The 15,359-nt window shown below is 42.7% G+C and overlaps 1 protein-coding gene across 4 annotated transcripts in view; it reads left to right on the plus strand.

Annotated features, from left to right (window-relative positions):
• The first annotated feature begins 658 nt into the window (after positions 1-658).
• The window catches only part of KDM4C (lysine demethylase 4C), a 405,781-nt gene continuing 391,080 nt past the window's right edge, over positions 659-15,359 (plus strand). The window contains exons 1-3 of one of the 4 annotated variants that reach the window (XR_004536811.1): positions 659-819; positions 7,991-8,158; positions 11,390-11,565. Coding sequence is in view for 2 of the 4 variants with exons in the window: in XM_033918713.1 (XP_033774604.1) it covers positions 8,015-8,158; positions 11,390-11,565 (320 nt within the window). In the remaining 2 variants the exon portion in view is untranslated. Of the gene's footprint in view, positions 820-1,009; positions 1,125-7,990; positions 8,159-11,389; positions 11,566-15,359 lie in introns of those variants that run through there. The other 3 variants (XR_004536812.1, XM_033918713.1, XM_033918724.1) reach the window with 3 other exon arrangements.

Here is a 15,359-nt window from a genome sequence, read left to right on the forward strand (position 1 = left end):
CATTATAATCAAAGTGATTTCTTTTTCTTTAGGTTAGATTCCTTTGCACATCCAGGGTGGGTGGGGGGGTGTGTATTATTTATTTAGAGGTATAAATTTCATAATATTTTATAATATTGAGAGTATAATATAATATCATTACTGTTATAGGTTAAGAAGGGATTTAAAATCTTTATTGTAATAATTCTGATGTTAATAGTGTATTTTCATATAGTTGGGTTTTTTTTTTTTTTTTCAAATGTATACATTGTCAAATTCAAAATATCAATAAAGAAATGTAAAAAAAAAACCACAAAAAAAACAACAATCCCTGCGGGAAAGAGCTTACAACCTAAACAGGCAAGACAGACAAACAGGATCTCGTGGATACAGTTAAGGAGAACGGTTAATTAGTTTATTTAGTTTGCTTAAGTTATATTCAGAACAGATTCATGTCACTTCCACCTATAATCTATGCAGGCAACCAGTCTGTCTAACTCCATCTCCAAGGACACACATGCATAAAATTAGTGGCAGAACCCAGAGCGAATTAAAAAAAGAAAGACGACATATGCATCAGCATCTGTGCGTTCTTATAACCCTTGGGGGGGGGGGGAGAGGGCATTATTTAACATTTGCCCATAAACCTAGCTACCCCCGTGAAGCAAATCCCGGTCTACTGGCACGTGGGTTAGGCGACCTCCGCGTGCATCGTTCTAGCCACGCGCATGCGCCCGCAGATCATATGACCTCGGCTGCTGCCGGCCCGTGCACCTGTTCAGTGCGAGCCAAGCTGTGTCGGCGGCCAGACGGGCTAAGAGGCGGTTCTTCGGACTTTGGGTACGTAGTTGATCCCCGAGATGTTCCCCCGCACGAGAACTCCGCAGCAACTACTTCCATCCCCGTAGCTCTCTAGTCTCCGACTTGTCTTTGAGATCGCCCGCAACAAGCTCCGCAGCTTCCCTTCTCTGGCGTCCCGCCTTTCTCTCTCTCTTTTTTTTTTTTTTTTCTCTAGTCCGGCGTCTCCTGTGGCGCAACTTCCTGTTTCCGGCAAGGCGGAGCGCATAGGAGGGCGAGCGGTAGTATCAGAGGGGGACGGGTCACCGAAGAAGGAAAGCTGCGGGATTGGTGGTGGGCCATCCCAGGTATCAGTGTGACGGGAGGGGGGGAAGAGATGTTGGGCCGTGGGCTGGGAGGAGAGAGACAAGGGGAGCGGGAGAGGTGGCAGAATCTGGTCCCCGAGAATGGGTGTGGGAGAGGGGAGCGCGCCGTGTTAGGGCAGCCGAATGCATGTGACTTGCCGGCTGGAATTTTATAGCGTCTGTTTGACGGTACACAACACAACATTTTTACATGTGGTTCAAAAATATAATAAATTAATTTATTGCAAGAGATAGGTCGTTGAAATATTTTATCTAGGGCTAATCAGCAATGTGTAAAAGGAAAATACGGTAGGTGAAATCTGGATCCCGTAGAGCCCTTGCTTTCCACGGTTTTTATCCAGACCCCTTTTTAGATCCTAAAATAAAATGAAAATGTTTCTTTTACTTAGTTAAACAATTGTTTGTTTTGGCATTTTTGGAGATAATTAGCTCTGCATTTAGTTCGAAATTTAGTTTTTTCCTGAGATCATACAAATCATGTTTTGCGATCCGCTTGTATGGTTAAGGATTTAAAAAAAGAAGTTGTTTTCTCTGGTGCTCTTTATCTTATAGGGAAGATGCTACAGTATTAATCTAAGTTGTAAGTACATAGTGAATAGTTAGAGCATTTTCCTGGCTGTCCTGGTGGGCTAACAATCTATCTAATGTACCTGGGGCAATGGGGGGTGATTAAAGCTACAGCCTCAGCACCCTGTAGCTTTAACCACTGCACCACAATCTCCCCTCTAAAGAAAGCTCTGACAATAAAATTTGTACAACTTTAGAATAAAAACTAGTAGAATAAACAAGTGGGGTAGAGTACAGAACATGGCTTTTATTTCCAAAGCTTGTGTATATATCTATATCTATCTATATATATCTATATATATATATCTGTGTTTTGTGTGTCTTCCTATGTTGTCTTAGGGCTCCTTTTACTAAGCTGTGCTAGTGGTTTTAGTGCGCGCTACACGCTAACGCCTCTATAGAGCTGGCGTTAGTATTGTCCGTGTAGTGCGGTGTTAGCGCACGCTAGCGCAGCTTAGTAATAGGAGCCCTTAGTCTTGGAGAAGACCATGCTGTTTGAATGGAGTACAGTCAAACCTCGGTTTGCGAGTAACACAGTTTGTGAGTGTTTTGCAAAACGAGCAAAATATTCTCGCAAATCGTGACTCGCAAGCGGAGTGTTGACTTGATTTGCGAGCACCCCCCTGCTCGAACCGGCATCCCCCGCCCGTCCAAACAAGCCCCTTCCCCCATCTGGCACCGGTGTGCAGCACCAACCCACAGGACGTACCGTGCCAGTGAACGAAGATCCTGCCTCTTGTAAACCGCATAGAACTTCACGGTACTGCGGTATGAAAGTTGACTATTATTATTATTATTATTCATCTCAATAAGTTTTGTGGCAAAAAGAATCGCTTTGGAGCTGCAGGGAACTTTTGAAAAAAAAGATGACTGAAAAATCCAAGATGGCCACTGTCAGATTTTGGTGCCAAAAATTGCTAAAATAACAGTTTAAAAAAGTAAAAATAGGTTGTTTTTTTTAAAGAGGGTAACACCAGGGAACATGCAGAAACTCCCCAAAATAACAATTTCAGACACCCTCTCCCTCATTTCAAAAACAATGGCCAATCAGGGACTTCCTTAAACTCCTCCCTAAGGAAGTCCTTGATTGGCTGAGGCGCCCCAGGCCCCTCCCAAGGGAGGAGCCCGAGGCACCTCACCCAATCATGGCCTTAGGCCCCTCCCATCACATGATGCACCGGGGCGTGGCCTAAGGCCGGTATTGCATCACGGCTGGCAGAGCAGGAGGACTTTGCGCTTCTTCCTGCTCCCAAAGATCACGGGAGGCCTAAGGAGCAGGAGGCAACGGGTACGCCTCCTGCTCCCAATGTTTTTAAAGGAACGGGGAGTGGGTGAGTCTGGCCGGGAACCGGGAGGAAGTGTCCTTTGGGGGGGGCAGGAGGGCATCAGCATCCCTCCTGCCATTTGTTTTTGGGGTGGGGGAAATAGTAGAGATGGCAGGGAGGAGTGGGAACTCTCCTGCCATAATTTTAAAAGTGGGGCACATTAGTTTTCGGTTTGGGGAGGGAGGGGGAAGGGGCACTTGTCGGGAGAGGAAGTGGGGGTTTATTTATTTATTTATTTAATTAATTAATTTATTTATTTTTAATCAGGCTGATATTTTGCACATGTAAAACGCACAAAATATCTGCCTGATTAAAAAAAAATTTAAAAAGCCGGCAGAAGCCCTGACAGCAGTGACAGGAGGCTGCTTCTCCTGTCACTGCTGTTAGGGTTCTAGCAATCTGTGCAGTTGGTTGGGGGCGTGTCAGCGATCGTCCCCATTTGCATGTAGGCCTTTTGTGAATTTGTCGGCCTGCATGCAATCGGGCACGGATTGGACACGGAATCGGGGGTTAGTGAATCTAGTCCTAAGACTAATCCCTGAAAACAGGCGAGATCCCGGAAGATTGGAAGATAGCCAACGTTACGCCCATCTTTAAAAAGGGATCAAGAGGTGACCCGGTAAACTACAGGCCGGTGAGCCTGACTTCGGTTCCGGGGAAAATGGCAGAAGCACTGATAAAAGAAAACATCGATCAACATTTTGAAAAAAATGAACTTCTGATAACCAGCCAGCATGGTTTCTGCAAGGGAAGATCGTGCCTAACGAACTTATTGCACTTCTTCGAAGGGATCAACAAACGGATGGACAAAGGAGACCCCATAGACATCATATATCTAGATTTCCAAAAAGCCTTTGACAAGGTGCCCCATGAACGTCTACTCCGGAAACTGAAGAACCATGGGGTGGAAGGAGACGTACATAGATGGATCAGAAACTGGTTGGAGGGTAGAAAACAAAGGGTAGGAGTGAAGGGTCACTACTCCGACTGGAGGAGGGTCACGAGTGGTGTCCCGCAGGGCTCGGTGCTCGGGCCGCTGCTATTTAATATCTTCATAAATGATCTAGAAACAGGAACGAAGTGCGAGATAATAAAATTTGCGGATGACACCAAACTATTTAATGGAGCTCGGACTACAGAGGACTGTGAAAAGTTGCAAAGGGACTTGAACAAATTAGAAGAATGGGCGGCGAAATGGCAGATGAAGTTCAACATTGAGAAATGTAAAGTATTACATGTGGGGAGCAGAAACTCGAGGTACAACTATACAATGGGAGGGATGTTATTGAATAAGAGTACCCAGGAAAGGGACTTGGGGGTAATGGTGGACATGACAATGAAGCCGTCGGCACAGTGTGCAGCGGCCGCTAAGAGAGCGAATAGAATGCTTGGTATAATCAAAAAGGGTATTACAGCCAGAACGAAAGAAGTTATCCTGCCGTTGTATCGGGTGATGGTGCGCCCGCATTTGGAGTACTGCGTCCAATATTGGTCGCCGTATCTTAAGAAGGATATGGCATTAGTCGAGAGGGTTCAAAGGAGAGCAACACGTCTGATAATAGGTATGGAAAACCTGTCATATTCTGAGAGATTGGAGAAGCTGGGTCTCTTTTCCCTGGAGAAGAGGAGACTTAGAGGGGATATGATAGAGACTTACAAGATCATGAAGGGCATAGAGAGAGTAGAGAGGGACAGATTCTTCGAACTTTTGAAAAATAAGAGAACAAGAGGGCATTCGGAAAAGTTGAAAGGGGACAGATTCAAAACAAATTCTAGGAAGTTCTTTTTTACCCAACGTGTGGTGGACACCTGGAATGCGCTTCCAGAGGACGTTATAAGGCAGAGTACGGTACTGGGGTTCAAGAAAGGATTGGACAAATTCCTACTGGAAATGGGGATAGAGGGGTATAGATAGAAGATTACTGCACAGGTCCTGGACCTGTTGGGCCGCCGCGTGAGCGGACTGCTGGGCACGATGGACCTCGGGTCTGACCCAGCAGAGGCATTTCTTATGTTCTTATGTTCTTATGACTTTTGCTAAACAAGTTGTATCAATTGTCTAGAATAGCAGCGATAACTGTTTAAGTACTAAACAATGGTTTAAAACCTGACTGAGATCCATGTAAGAGAGAAAAATGATCAAGGTATTCTAATAATTGAGAATGAACCAATTCTTCCATTATTTTTACAAAAAATGGAATGGATGCTATTGGTCTGTAATTGGTGGTCAATTCAAGCGACTCCTTAGGATTTTTAGGAATTGGAGTAATTACTGTATTTTTTTTCTCTTAGAGGAGGAAAACAAAGAAAAAAATATTCTGAGCCAAATGGTGTATTAACCCTACACTCCTTGCCAGGTTCTGTACCCTTTCCCACCACCCTGCCCTGTACCCTTTCTGGTCGTTTAGTGGTAGGCTGGGACAAGAAGGATCCGTCCCAGCTGACTAACAATTTTTTACATCCCCCACGGTACCTTTTTAAAACCTTCCCAGTAACTTTTTAAATCCTGGTGGTCCAGCGGTATATCGGCAAGAGCGAGTTTTCCGTGCTCCTGCCCCTCCCTTGCTGGATGGCTGCCTCATTGTCTCCGGCCAGCGGCGCACAAGGCAGGAGCGAGCTTTTCACGTTCCAACCTGGCCCCGCACTGCTCCCTGAATGGCTCCCATCAGTTTTCGTGAGATAATGAGGGGGATTAAAAAAGGTACTTGGGGGGTGGATTTAAAAAGGTACTCGGTGGAAGGCGGAAGGGGGGTTAAAAAAATGGCCAAAGTTGGCCAAGACAAGAGGGATCCCTCCTGTCCCGGCTTACCAGTTCATACGGCAGGCTGGCGGAGTCCTGCAACAAGTCCAGGGAGGGGTGGTGGATGTGTGCTGACCTGAATATAAGACGAGGCCGCAATGGTTGGGCCATATTTTTGGCCCAAAATCTCATCTTATATTTGAGTATATACAATAGCTACAAATTTCCAATTCAAAGTTTCTCTCATTCCAGTGCCTTTCAACATCTCCCACATATTTTAACATTAAATGTTGGTTGAAACTTTATTTTCAGGCTTATTTTAAGCCATTAGGAATCGAATGTCAAAAATGTGGCTTGGTTTGTTTTGTAGCAAAAAATTGCTCTTTCAGAAAGAAAGAAAAAAATTGGGGATGTACATTTGTGATATGACATTAAGGGCTCCTTTTAAGTTTCAAGTTTTATTAGGATTTTATATACCGCCTATCAAGGTTATCTAAGCGGTTTTACAATCGGGTACTCAAGCATTTTCCCTATCTGTCCCGGTGGGCTCACAATTTATCTAACGTACCTGGGGCTATGGAGGACTGAGTGACTTGCCCAGGGTCACAAGGAGTAGCGCGGGGTTTGAACCCACAACCCCAGGGTGCTGAGGCTGTAGCTTCAACCACTGCGCCACACACTCCTGGTGCGCTAGGGCCTTAACGCGTGCAATAGCACGCGTTAAATTCCTTTTTAGGAGGCGGTAGATTTTTGGCAAGAAGGTGCACTTGCGTTAAAAACCCTAGTGCACCTTCGTAAAAGGAGCCCTAAATATAGCTAAAAAATTGCATACAATTTTTTTTCATCAATCTTAAAGATTTATCTCAGAAAAGTGCAGTGTGCCTAAAAGTTTACTGGGGCAGTATCTGGCTGTAATCTCTTCCAGTTCCTAAAATCTGGGCTCTATTGTGCTTTCTGTTCAGGAGCTACAGTCATTTGTGCAGTCTTTCTGATTATAGAGGCCTGCACTTTGACATCAGGTCCCGTGATGACATTTTAGGATTTTTGGAGACTTAGCTTCTTGTGGTCTGCTCTGGGGTCAACTTGCTTGGATGGCCAGACTGGGCATGTTGGCAGTTGTTTGGAAAGTCCTCCACTTGTACACTATTTTCTGGACCGTGGAATGGCTAATGTCAACTTCTGTCAAGATCTTTTTACTTTTAAGTGGTAGGATATGTGGGGGTGTCCTAATTTATTCCTCAGTTAGAATACACATTTTTGTGGATATCTTTTGTTTCATGAATAAATAAGGAAAATTCTTGTTTACCTGCAATTATATCACTTTGTTTTCCAGAGATAAATTAAACATTTGATTTGACATTGATATGTGAACATTTTCTTAAAGAACTGAATAATTCATGGGGTGTCCTAATTTTTTTCACATGACTGTATGTTGTGTCAAATATTTTCCTATGCATTCCTTGACAAGCTTTTTCATTTTCTTTATGATCTCCCGGTGATGAACCAAAGCATGCACCAGTGATCCGAGTGGTATATTTGGATTCAGCACAAACAGTTGTATTAAAATTATGACTCTTAGCTTGGTCAAGCAGCTGTCCTTTCCACAACCTGACCCCAAAGTTGACATTTTAACATCTGCCATGGAATGAAAAAAGTTGCCCCAATAAAAGGGCCCTTATCTTTGGAAAAAGTTGAGATCCAGCTCGAGTTTGCACATATTTATTGCATCTTCTATTGTACTTCCACTAAAAATTTCATCAACGTAGCCCTTTCAGGACCAAGGGACATATTTGTCCCATAACTTTAAAATCCTATAAATTTTGATTGGGATAGTCTACAGTTCTAAATTTGATATGTACGGATTCCATATGATACTGCCTTTATGTAAACAAACTGGTTCCGACATTCATTCATTAGCGTCGTTGCTAGATTGACGAGAAGATTCACTTGCCACATTGTCCATAAGCCAGAAGTGTGATTTTTTTTAAATAAAAATAATGATATTTCACAAAAAAAATCAATTTTTTGGCATCTGCAAGCCCTTTTTACCATAAAAATGTCGTCAAAACCACAAAAATTGGCCTACGATCCTTATGGTCCTGAAAGGGTTAAGAGATGGTCAGGTGGGGACGCCTAGACTACTTGACATGGAATGACCCAGTTTTATTCTAGAGGGACACGTAACTTCATTTTGAATTTCTTCTTTTTTTTTATAGGCACTAAGCTGGTATTTTGTCACAATGGCTGCAGAATATTCAAACAGTCCTCTAAACCCAAACTGCAAAATCCTGACCTTTAGGCCTACATTGGAAGAGTTCAGGGATTTCAACAAGTATTTAATGCACATGGAAATGAAAGGTGCACATCGAGCAGGATTGGCAAAGGTAAAAATTGTGGGTATTTGTAGAGAAATAAAAATATTTCTTTCAAGAAATAACTTCTACTGGGAAGTGGAAAAGTAATTCTAGTTGATGGAATCAGGATACTAGAATCCTCTAGCATAAGTAGAAACTTCAGTAATCTTTAAAATATATCCTGGCTTCCTTGTTGCTGAAGGATTTGAACAAGGCTAGTACTGATTTTAAGCTATGTTTGAGCAGATTTTTGGAGGATAGCTTTTAATAACTAATAGATGAAAGGCTTGGAGACTGGGGCCCGGATTCCATAAATGATGTCTTTCTGGCTTATCTGCTTTTGTTGTCACCATCTTGGAGTTTGCTGACTTTCCGACCTGTTGGTTTCTGGAACCAAAATATTAATACTACGATCATATCTTAAATGTTTCAAAGACTTTTTGGTCTGACACAGTATAGCAGTTATTATGAGTTAAATATAAACATATTTTGCATTTTGTTGTGTAGGCATTTTATTTTTTCAGTCATGTTTAGTCTGCGTTCTCTACTGCTTTCCTATCTGTCTGCTAACTTTTTTCCAGTAGCTGCTGTCCATTTGTCATTTCTATAGCACTACTAGATGTATGTGGCACTGTACACAAAACACGATATGATCCTTGCTTGATAGAGCTTACAAAACAGGACACACAAAGAATTAAGAAATTATTTGTTATGGAAATGGTTAGAACAAATATGGGTACTGAACAGGTGAATAGATAGTGTCAAAGCAGCCTCAAAAAAGTTGAGCTTTTAGCCTTGACTTGAATAGAACCAGGGACGGAGCATGTCGTATTGATTCAAGAAGGCTTTTTTTTGCGTATGGTGCAAGAAGAAAAAAGGATTGGTGTCCAGAGTTGGCAGTGGAGGAGAAAGGATGACATCAGATGAATGGATTGGAAAGAGGTGAAGGCAGGGAAAAACGAGAAATTGCATAATGTACTGTAAGTAAGAGGAGTCTGAACTGTCAGTCAGTAATTTGAAGAGAGGATTATGTGAGTATAGTAGCACTGACATGAACAATCCTGTAGGAGAGTTTTGAACAGATTGAAGGTGAGACAGATGGTTTGGTCAGATTACTGCAACTTGCTTCTCAACAGATTTCCAAGTGTGAGGTGATGAGAGCATGGCTAAGGGTTTTGGTAGTATGCTTAGAAAGGAAGGGGCTACATTTATTGGTGATAGAAATGACAGGTTTAGGCAATATGTTGAATATGTGCAGAGAGGGACAGAGGAATCAAAGGTAACTCCAAGGTTACGAGCCTACGAGACATAGTGGATGGTGTGTGTGGTTTATCCTCAGAAACAGCGAATGGGGGAAGAGGAGAGGTGGGTTTAGGAGGAAAGATAAGAAGTTTTTAGTTTCAGTTGGCAATGGGACCATTTTTAGTTTCAGGTGGCAATGGGACCTCCAGGCAGAAATGTCAGAGAAGCAGACTTTGGCCTGAATTCCTGCTGAAATTTCTGGTGTGGAGCGAGAGATCTGAAAATCATCAACGTAAAGATATACAGAAAATCATGGGAGGAGATCAGAGCATCTGTCTTTGATGTATTGATCCTTCTTTTTTAGCTCTTTTCTCCATTTATTTCTGTCCATTCAAATTTCACTGTCAATCTTTACTTTACTTTTCTCTTATCAGCTATCCAACTCTTTGCCCTCAGTCCCTAACTCTTCCGTTTCTCCTCGCTCCTTCCTCAGTTTCGTATTCTTTTCTGTCCCCCACTCCCCATTAATACATTTTTTTACCCTCTGTATTCACCATCCTAAACTAAACTAAACCTTAGGTTTGTATACCGCATTCTCTCCATAATCGTAGAGCTCGGCACGGTTTACAGGAATTGGGATAGAAAGGAATTCCAATAGGGTTAAAGGTCAAAAGAATAAAGAATGAGTATATCAGAGAGGGAGGAAGTGTTACATTTTTTGAGAATAGCCAGGTTTTCAGATGTTTACGGAAAAGTTGGAGAGAACTCAGATTCCGAAGAGGGGAGGTAAGGTTGTTCCAGAGCTCAGTGAATCTGAAGGGGAGGGAGGTCCCTAGCTTTCCTGCATGGGAAATGCCTTTTAATGAGGGGAAGGATAGTTTTAATTTTTGGGTGGGTCTGGTGGTATTAGGATTTGAGGAGTTCCAAGAAAGTGGAATAAAGGGAGGAAGGATGCCGTGTAGGATCTTGAAAGTTAGACAGGCACATTTAAAGTGGACCCTAGAGATTATCGGAAGCCAGTGTTTCCCTGATGTTAAGCATATCCCCTCTCTTTCTTCCCTCCTTTCTCCTCCTGATCAAGCAGTCTGGCATCTTCCCGCTTGTCTCTTTGACCCTCATTTTCCTTGGTGTACCTTTCAAACTTCTCTTGAGGTCACTGGCAGTGAGCAATTCACACAAACTGCTTGCAGCTGGCCTCAAAACCTTCTCTCTGATGTGTTCCACCTACAGAAAAGAAAGTTGCTTCAGAAGGAAGGCTCTGGAGTTGATTTTAAAAAGCATGTGTGAATTGCTGATCCCTGCTGGCATCCTCTAAAAGGGAAGACAAGTTTGAAAGTTTTCTTGGGGTGGGGGAGGGGTTTGACAGACAAGGGGAGATAACTGACTGCGGGCAAACAAGAACAGAAGATGGAGAAAGAGAAGTGAACTGTGAGAGAGTTAGCTATTCCTAGTATTCTCCCAGCCTGGCTATGTTGATTCCTGTACTGCAGGAACAGTGTGCTATTCTGGCACACTGTTCCACCCCATTCTGGCAGAAATAAAGCCTTGAAGGAGACATAGAGGCATGAAGGGCATAATTTTTAAAAGTGCCTAGACACCAGATTTTCTTTTGTTGCAGAGTACTTTATAATAAATTGGGAGAAGGGATTTATTTCCCAATGTGATTGGAGGGTGTTCCCTCCTTGAAAGGGTGCACAGGGACATTGAAATATAGGTGGTAGCTCCATTGGTTCCTGGTCCTTGCTTGGATCTATGCCTTCTGTCTCTTGTTTCCATAAGTCTTTATGCTGCCTGGTTCTGTTATCCCTTTAAAAAAAAAAAAAAATTAAACAAGCTTTGCCTCCATTGAACAGTTATATATTCTTGTGGAGTTGTAGACCAAGTTGAGATTTGGGGTTTTAAGTATAAAACAAAGTAGATTAAACAAAAGCTTGAAGCTTAGCAGATTAATCTTTTTTGGGGAAAAGTTTTCTCTTTTCTACTGGTTTGGGTTTTATTTGCATTTTTTTCAATTTTTAGGTGATACCACCGAAAGGCTGGAAACCAAAGAGACATTATGATGACATAGATGATCTGGTCATTCCAGCTCCAATCCAGCAGATGGTCACTGGTCAGTCAGGTCTTTTCACTCAGTACAACATTCAGAAAAAACCAATGACAGTACAAGAATTCAGAAGACTGGCCAACAGTGACAAGTATGTATATTGTCACTCTATTAATAAGAGCACTCAAAATGTAAGCTGAATTGCTTTCTTAAGTAAATATGCTCCATTTCCATATACTCTCAAGTCTTTGCTTTAGTCAATTGTGAAGTTCCATGTTTCTGCAGGGTTTTCTGTACCAGTTAAATAGGAGGTTTTGAGGGCAGCTAGAAACAATCTATTCAAAAGAAAATTTCCAATTTTGCTGTCCTTTTTTAGAAAAATCTGAACCTAGTTCTGCTCCTCTATTGCATGTACTTTGCAAGCTTGGGATGGTATGAGTAGGGATCCTGTCTTTTCAGTTATTCAGACTCAAACCAATTGCTTCTACTCCTTTATTCCCCACCAGGCAGATTTTGTGAGTTTCTACTAGGTGGGAATCTAGAGGCCTGCATTGTTAGAGGCTACTATTTATGACTCAACTTTAATGACCATTGTGTTACTTACTGAGTTATCTACTCCCTCAGCATGATCTTTTCACTTACCAGCAACTGTACATTTACTGTCCATTAGAGATAAAATGCAAAGAATTACTAGGAGAGATCTCATTTTTGGAGGATGTCTGTGATGCTTTCGGAGGCACCAGAAAGTTGATTTCTGCTCTTTACAGAGATTCATAAGCTGCAACTTCCCTAAATAAGTTGCACAGAGTTCATTGTAAGGGAGGACTAGGGGTCACATACGAGGGGAAAAACAGGATAACTTAGATTTAATTTGGTCTGCATTTCAAGAGCTGTTAACCTCCAAGAGAATTGGTCAAAGTATTGAACCATTGGTATCTTATATCTGTCTGCTTTCCATAGTTTATCTCCATTATTTTGAAGGCACTGTGGGAAAAGAGGGACACACATGGTGGACCTGTGTTAAGAGCAAAACCTATTGGAAAGGCATAAAGGTCACCTCCAGCGCTGGTTGAGTTTTGAGACAGCGCTGGTTGAGTCTGGTGGCCTTTTTAAAGGCAATACTAAGATATTTGATATTCCTGTGGCTAACAGGGACTTTTTTGACTTCATTGAGAGAGCTAACTGGCAGCTCATAAGGACTTAATTTCATTGGTCTGTTGGACTTCATTGGAAGCAATATTCCTTCTCATTGAACTACACCATTTGCCTGAAACCAATTTTTTTTAAAAAAATCAACATTTTTCCTAGGAATTCACTAAGTATTAAGTATTGAATATTGAACTACAACCTACAAGGGGATGCTGCAAAATTCTCTGCCCAACCAATTTCCTAATTTCTGTGTGTTTTGCTATTGTAGCTGAAAGAAATATTGTTTTATTTTGCAAAGTGCCAATTTGCAGAATCCATAATGCTATATTTTGACATTGTTTCAGATCATTGATTGAACCATGTCAACAAAAAGTGTGGAATTTTCAAATGTAGAGCTCCAAGCCATCATGAAGTTCCTATTCCTGTAGAAGAAAACTCCAAAGGAAATCCATGAATGTATGATGCAAACATTGAGTGACAAATGCCCATCATATTCCACGGTGAAGTGGTGTGCAAACATCCAGCATGGAAATTTCGAGACCAAAGAGGCAGCAGGACTCAAACGGAATCAAACGGTGGGAGGCCTCAAATGGTGTCAACTCCTGAAATTGTTGACCATGACCTGATTTTGGCAGATTGGCAAATATTGGCTAAAACAATTGCTGAGACAATACAGATAACCAGGGAACATGGATGTATAATTCACAAGCTGCTGGGTATACAGAAGCTGTCAGTCACGTAGGTGACCAAATGTGTGATTGCAGATGAGAAACAACATTGAGTGGATACTTCTAAGTTGATTTTGCAGCATTTTCAGTGCCAATCTTTTGGAATGACTAGTTACTGTTGATGAGAAATATGGTTTTACACTATGGTCCTGAGACAAAACGGTCCATGCAATGGTGGTAGTCAGGTTCTCAAACACCAAGGAAATTCAAGACCCAAAATTCAGCAGGAAAGGTCATGACCACAGTGTTTTGGGTCAGGAAGATATTGTAATGATTATCTTCCAAGGGGCCAAACAGTTAATGCAGAATACTACTATAACTTGCTGTGCCAACTAAAGGAGGTATTAAAAGAAAAAAGGATAGGGAAGCTGTATCCACAAAATAATACAGCTCTTACTTTTCTTATGTACTCTAGTCTTAATTACATGTGAACTGAATAGAGCTCTGTTGGGAGATGACCCGGTATATAAATCGAAGACTAGATTAGAAAATACCTCTTGCCAGACAATGCACCTGCTCACAATGTTGGCAAAACAATGGATGTTTTGACACAGTTGGAGTTCCAGTGCATAGACCATTCACCTAGAGACTGACACAATAACTGAACACAGTGGCAAACAGCAGTGGACTGTGGTTTAACTGAAGGGATGGGCAAAAAATTGGGCCATCTATTGTTGGAATGGGATCAAGGCCTTTTACCACCCCATGGGAGCAGTAAAATGTGTTTTTTTTTTCAAGTTTTTTTATTAGGATTTTATATACCGCCTATCAAGGTTATCTAAGCGGTTTTTACAATCAGGTACTCGAGCATTTTTCCCTATCCTTCCCGGTGGGCTCACAATCTATCTAACGTACCTGGGGCTATGGAGGATTAAGTGACTTGCCCAGGGTCACAAGGAGCAGCGCGGGGTTTGAACCCACAACCCCAGGGTGCTGAGGCTGTAGATCCAACCACTACGCCACACACTCCTTCCTCCCCTGGTAAAAAACAAACCAAAACCCCCCAAAAAAACATTGCACTTGGGTCAGCATATCTGCAAGTCCAGCAGAGCCCCTCCCCCCATGTGAGTTGGCACACCTAAATGTTCTTCCTCAACTCCTCTCTCAGCCCGCACCTGTTTAACTTTTAGCCTCAGCCGCCACGGAGAACAGGGTTGATGCAAGACTAGTGTTGGGGGGGAGGTAGGGAAGGGCAGGGTTGATGCCAGATTATTGAGGGGGGAAGGTAAGTAAGGGCAGATTTGAGGGCATATTAAGGCAGGGAAGGACAGAGTTGATGCCAGATTATTGGAGGGGTGGTGTAGTAAAGGGCAGGGTTGATGCCAAGTTACTGGGAGAGATTTGAAGAGGTAGGGAAGGGCAGGGTTGATGTCAGGTCGGGGAGGGTTTGGCGGGAATTAGGGGGGTCATGGTGACAGGAAGGAGTGGGCATCTGTCCATACATAGAAACATAGAAAAAGACGGCAGATAAGGGCCGCGGCCCATCTAGTCTGCCCACCCTAATAACCCTCCCCTATTTAACTCTGTGCAGAGATCCCACGTGACGATCCCATTTCTTCTTAAAATCAGGCACGCTGCTTGCCTCGATCACCTGAAGTGGAAGTCTATTCCAGCGATCAACCACTCTTTCGGTGAAAAAGTATTTCCTGGTGTCGCCATGCAATTTCCCTCCCCCCTGATTTTCCATGGATGTCCTCTTGTTGCCGTCGGACCCCTGAAGAAGAAGATATCTTCTTCTACCTCGATACGGCCCGTGAGGTATTTGAACGTCTCGATCATGTCTCCCCTCTCTCTGCGTTTCTTGAGTGAGTATAGCTGTAATTTGTCCAGCCGTTCCTCATACGGGAGATCCTTGAGTCCCGAGACCATCCGGGTGGCCATTCGCTGGACCGACTCAAGCCTCAGTACATCCTTGCGATAATGAGGCCTCCAGAATTGCACGCAATATTCCAGATGGGGCCTCACCATAGATCTATACAACGGCATAATGACTTCAGGCTTACGGCTGACGAAACTCCTATGTATACATCCTATGATCTGCCTAGCCTTAGATGAAGCCCGCTCCACT

The sequence above is a fragment of the Geotrypetes seraphini genome, chromosome 1 (genome assembly GCF_902459505.1).
Source record: "Geotrypetes seraphini chromosome 1, aGeoSer1.1, whole genome shotgun sequence".
NCBI classification, from domain to species: Eukaryota; Metazoa; Chordata; class Amphibia; order Gymnophiona; family Dermophiidae; genus Geotrypetes; species Geotrypetes seraphini.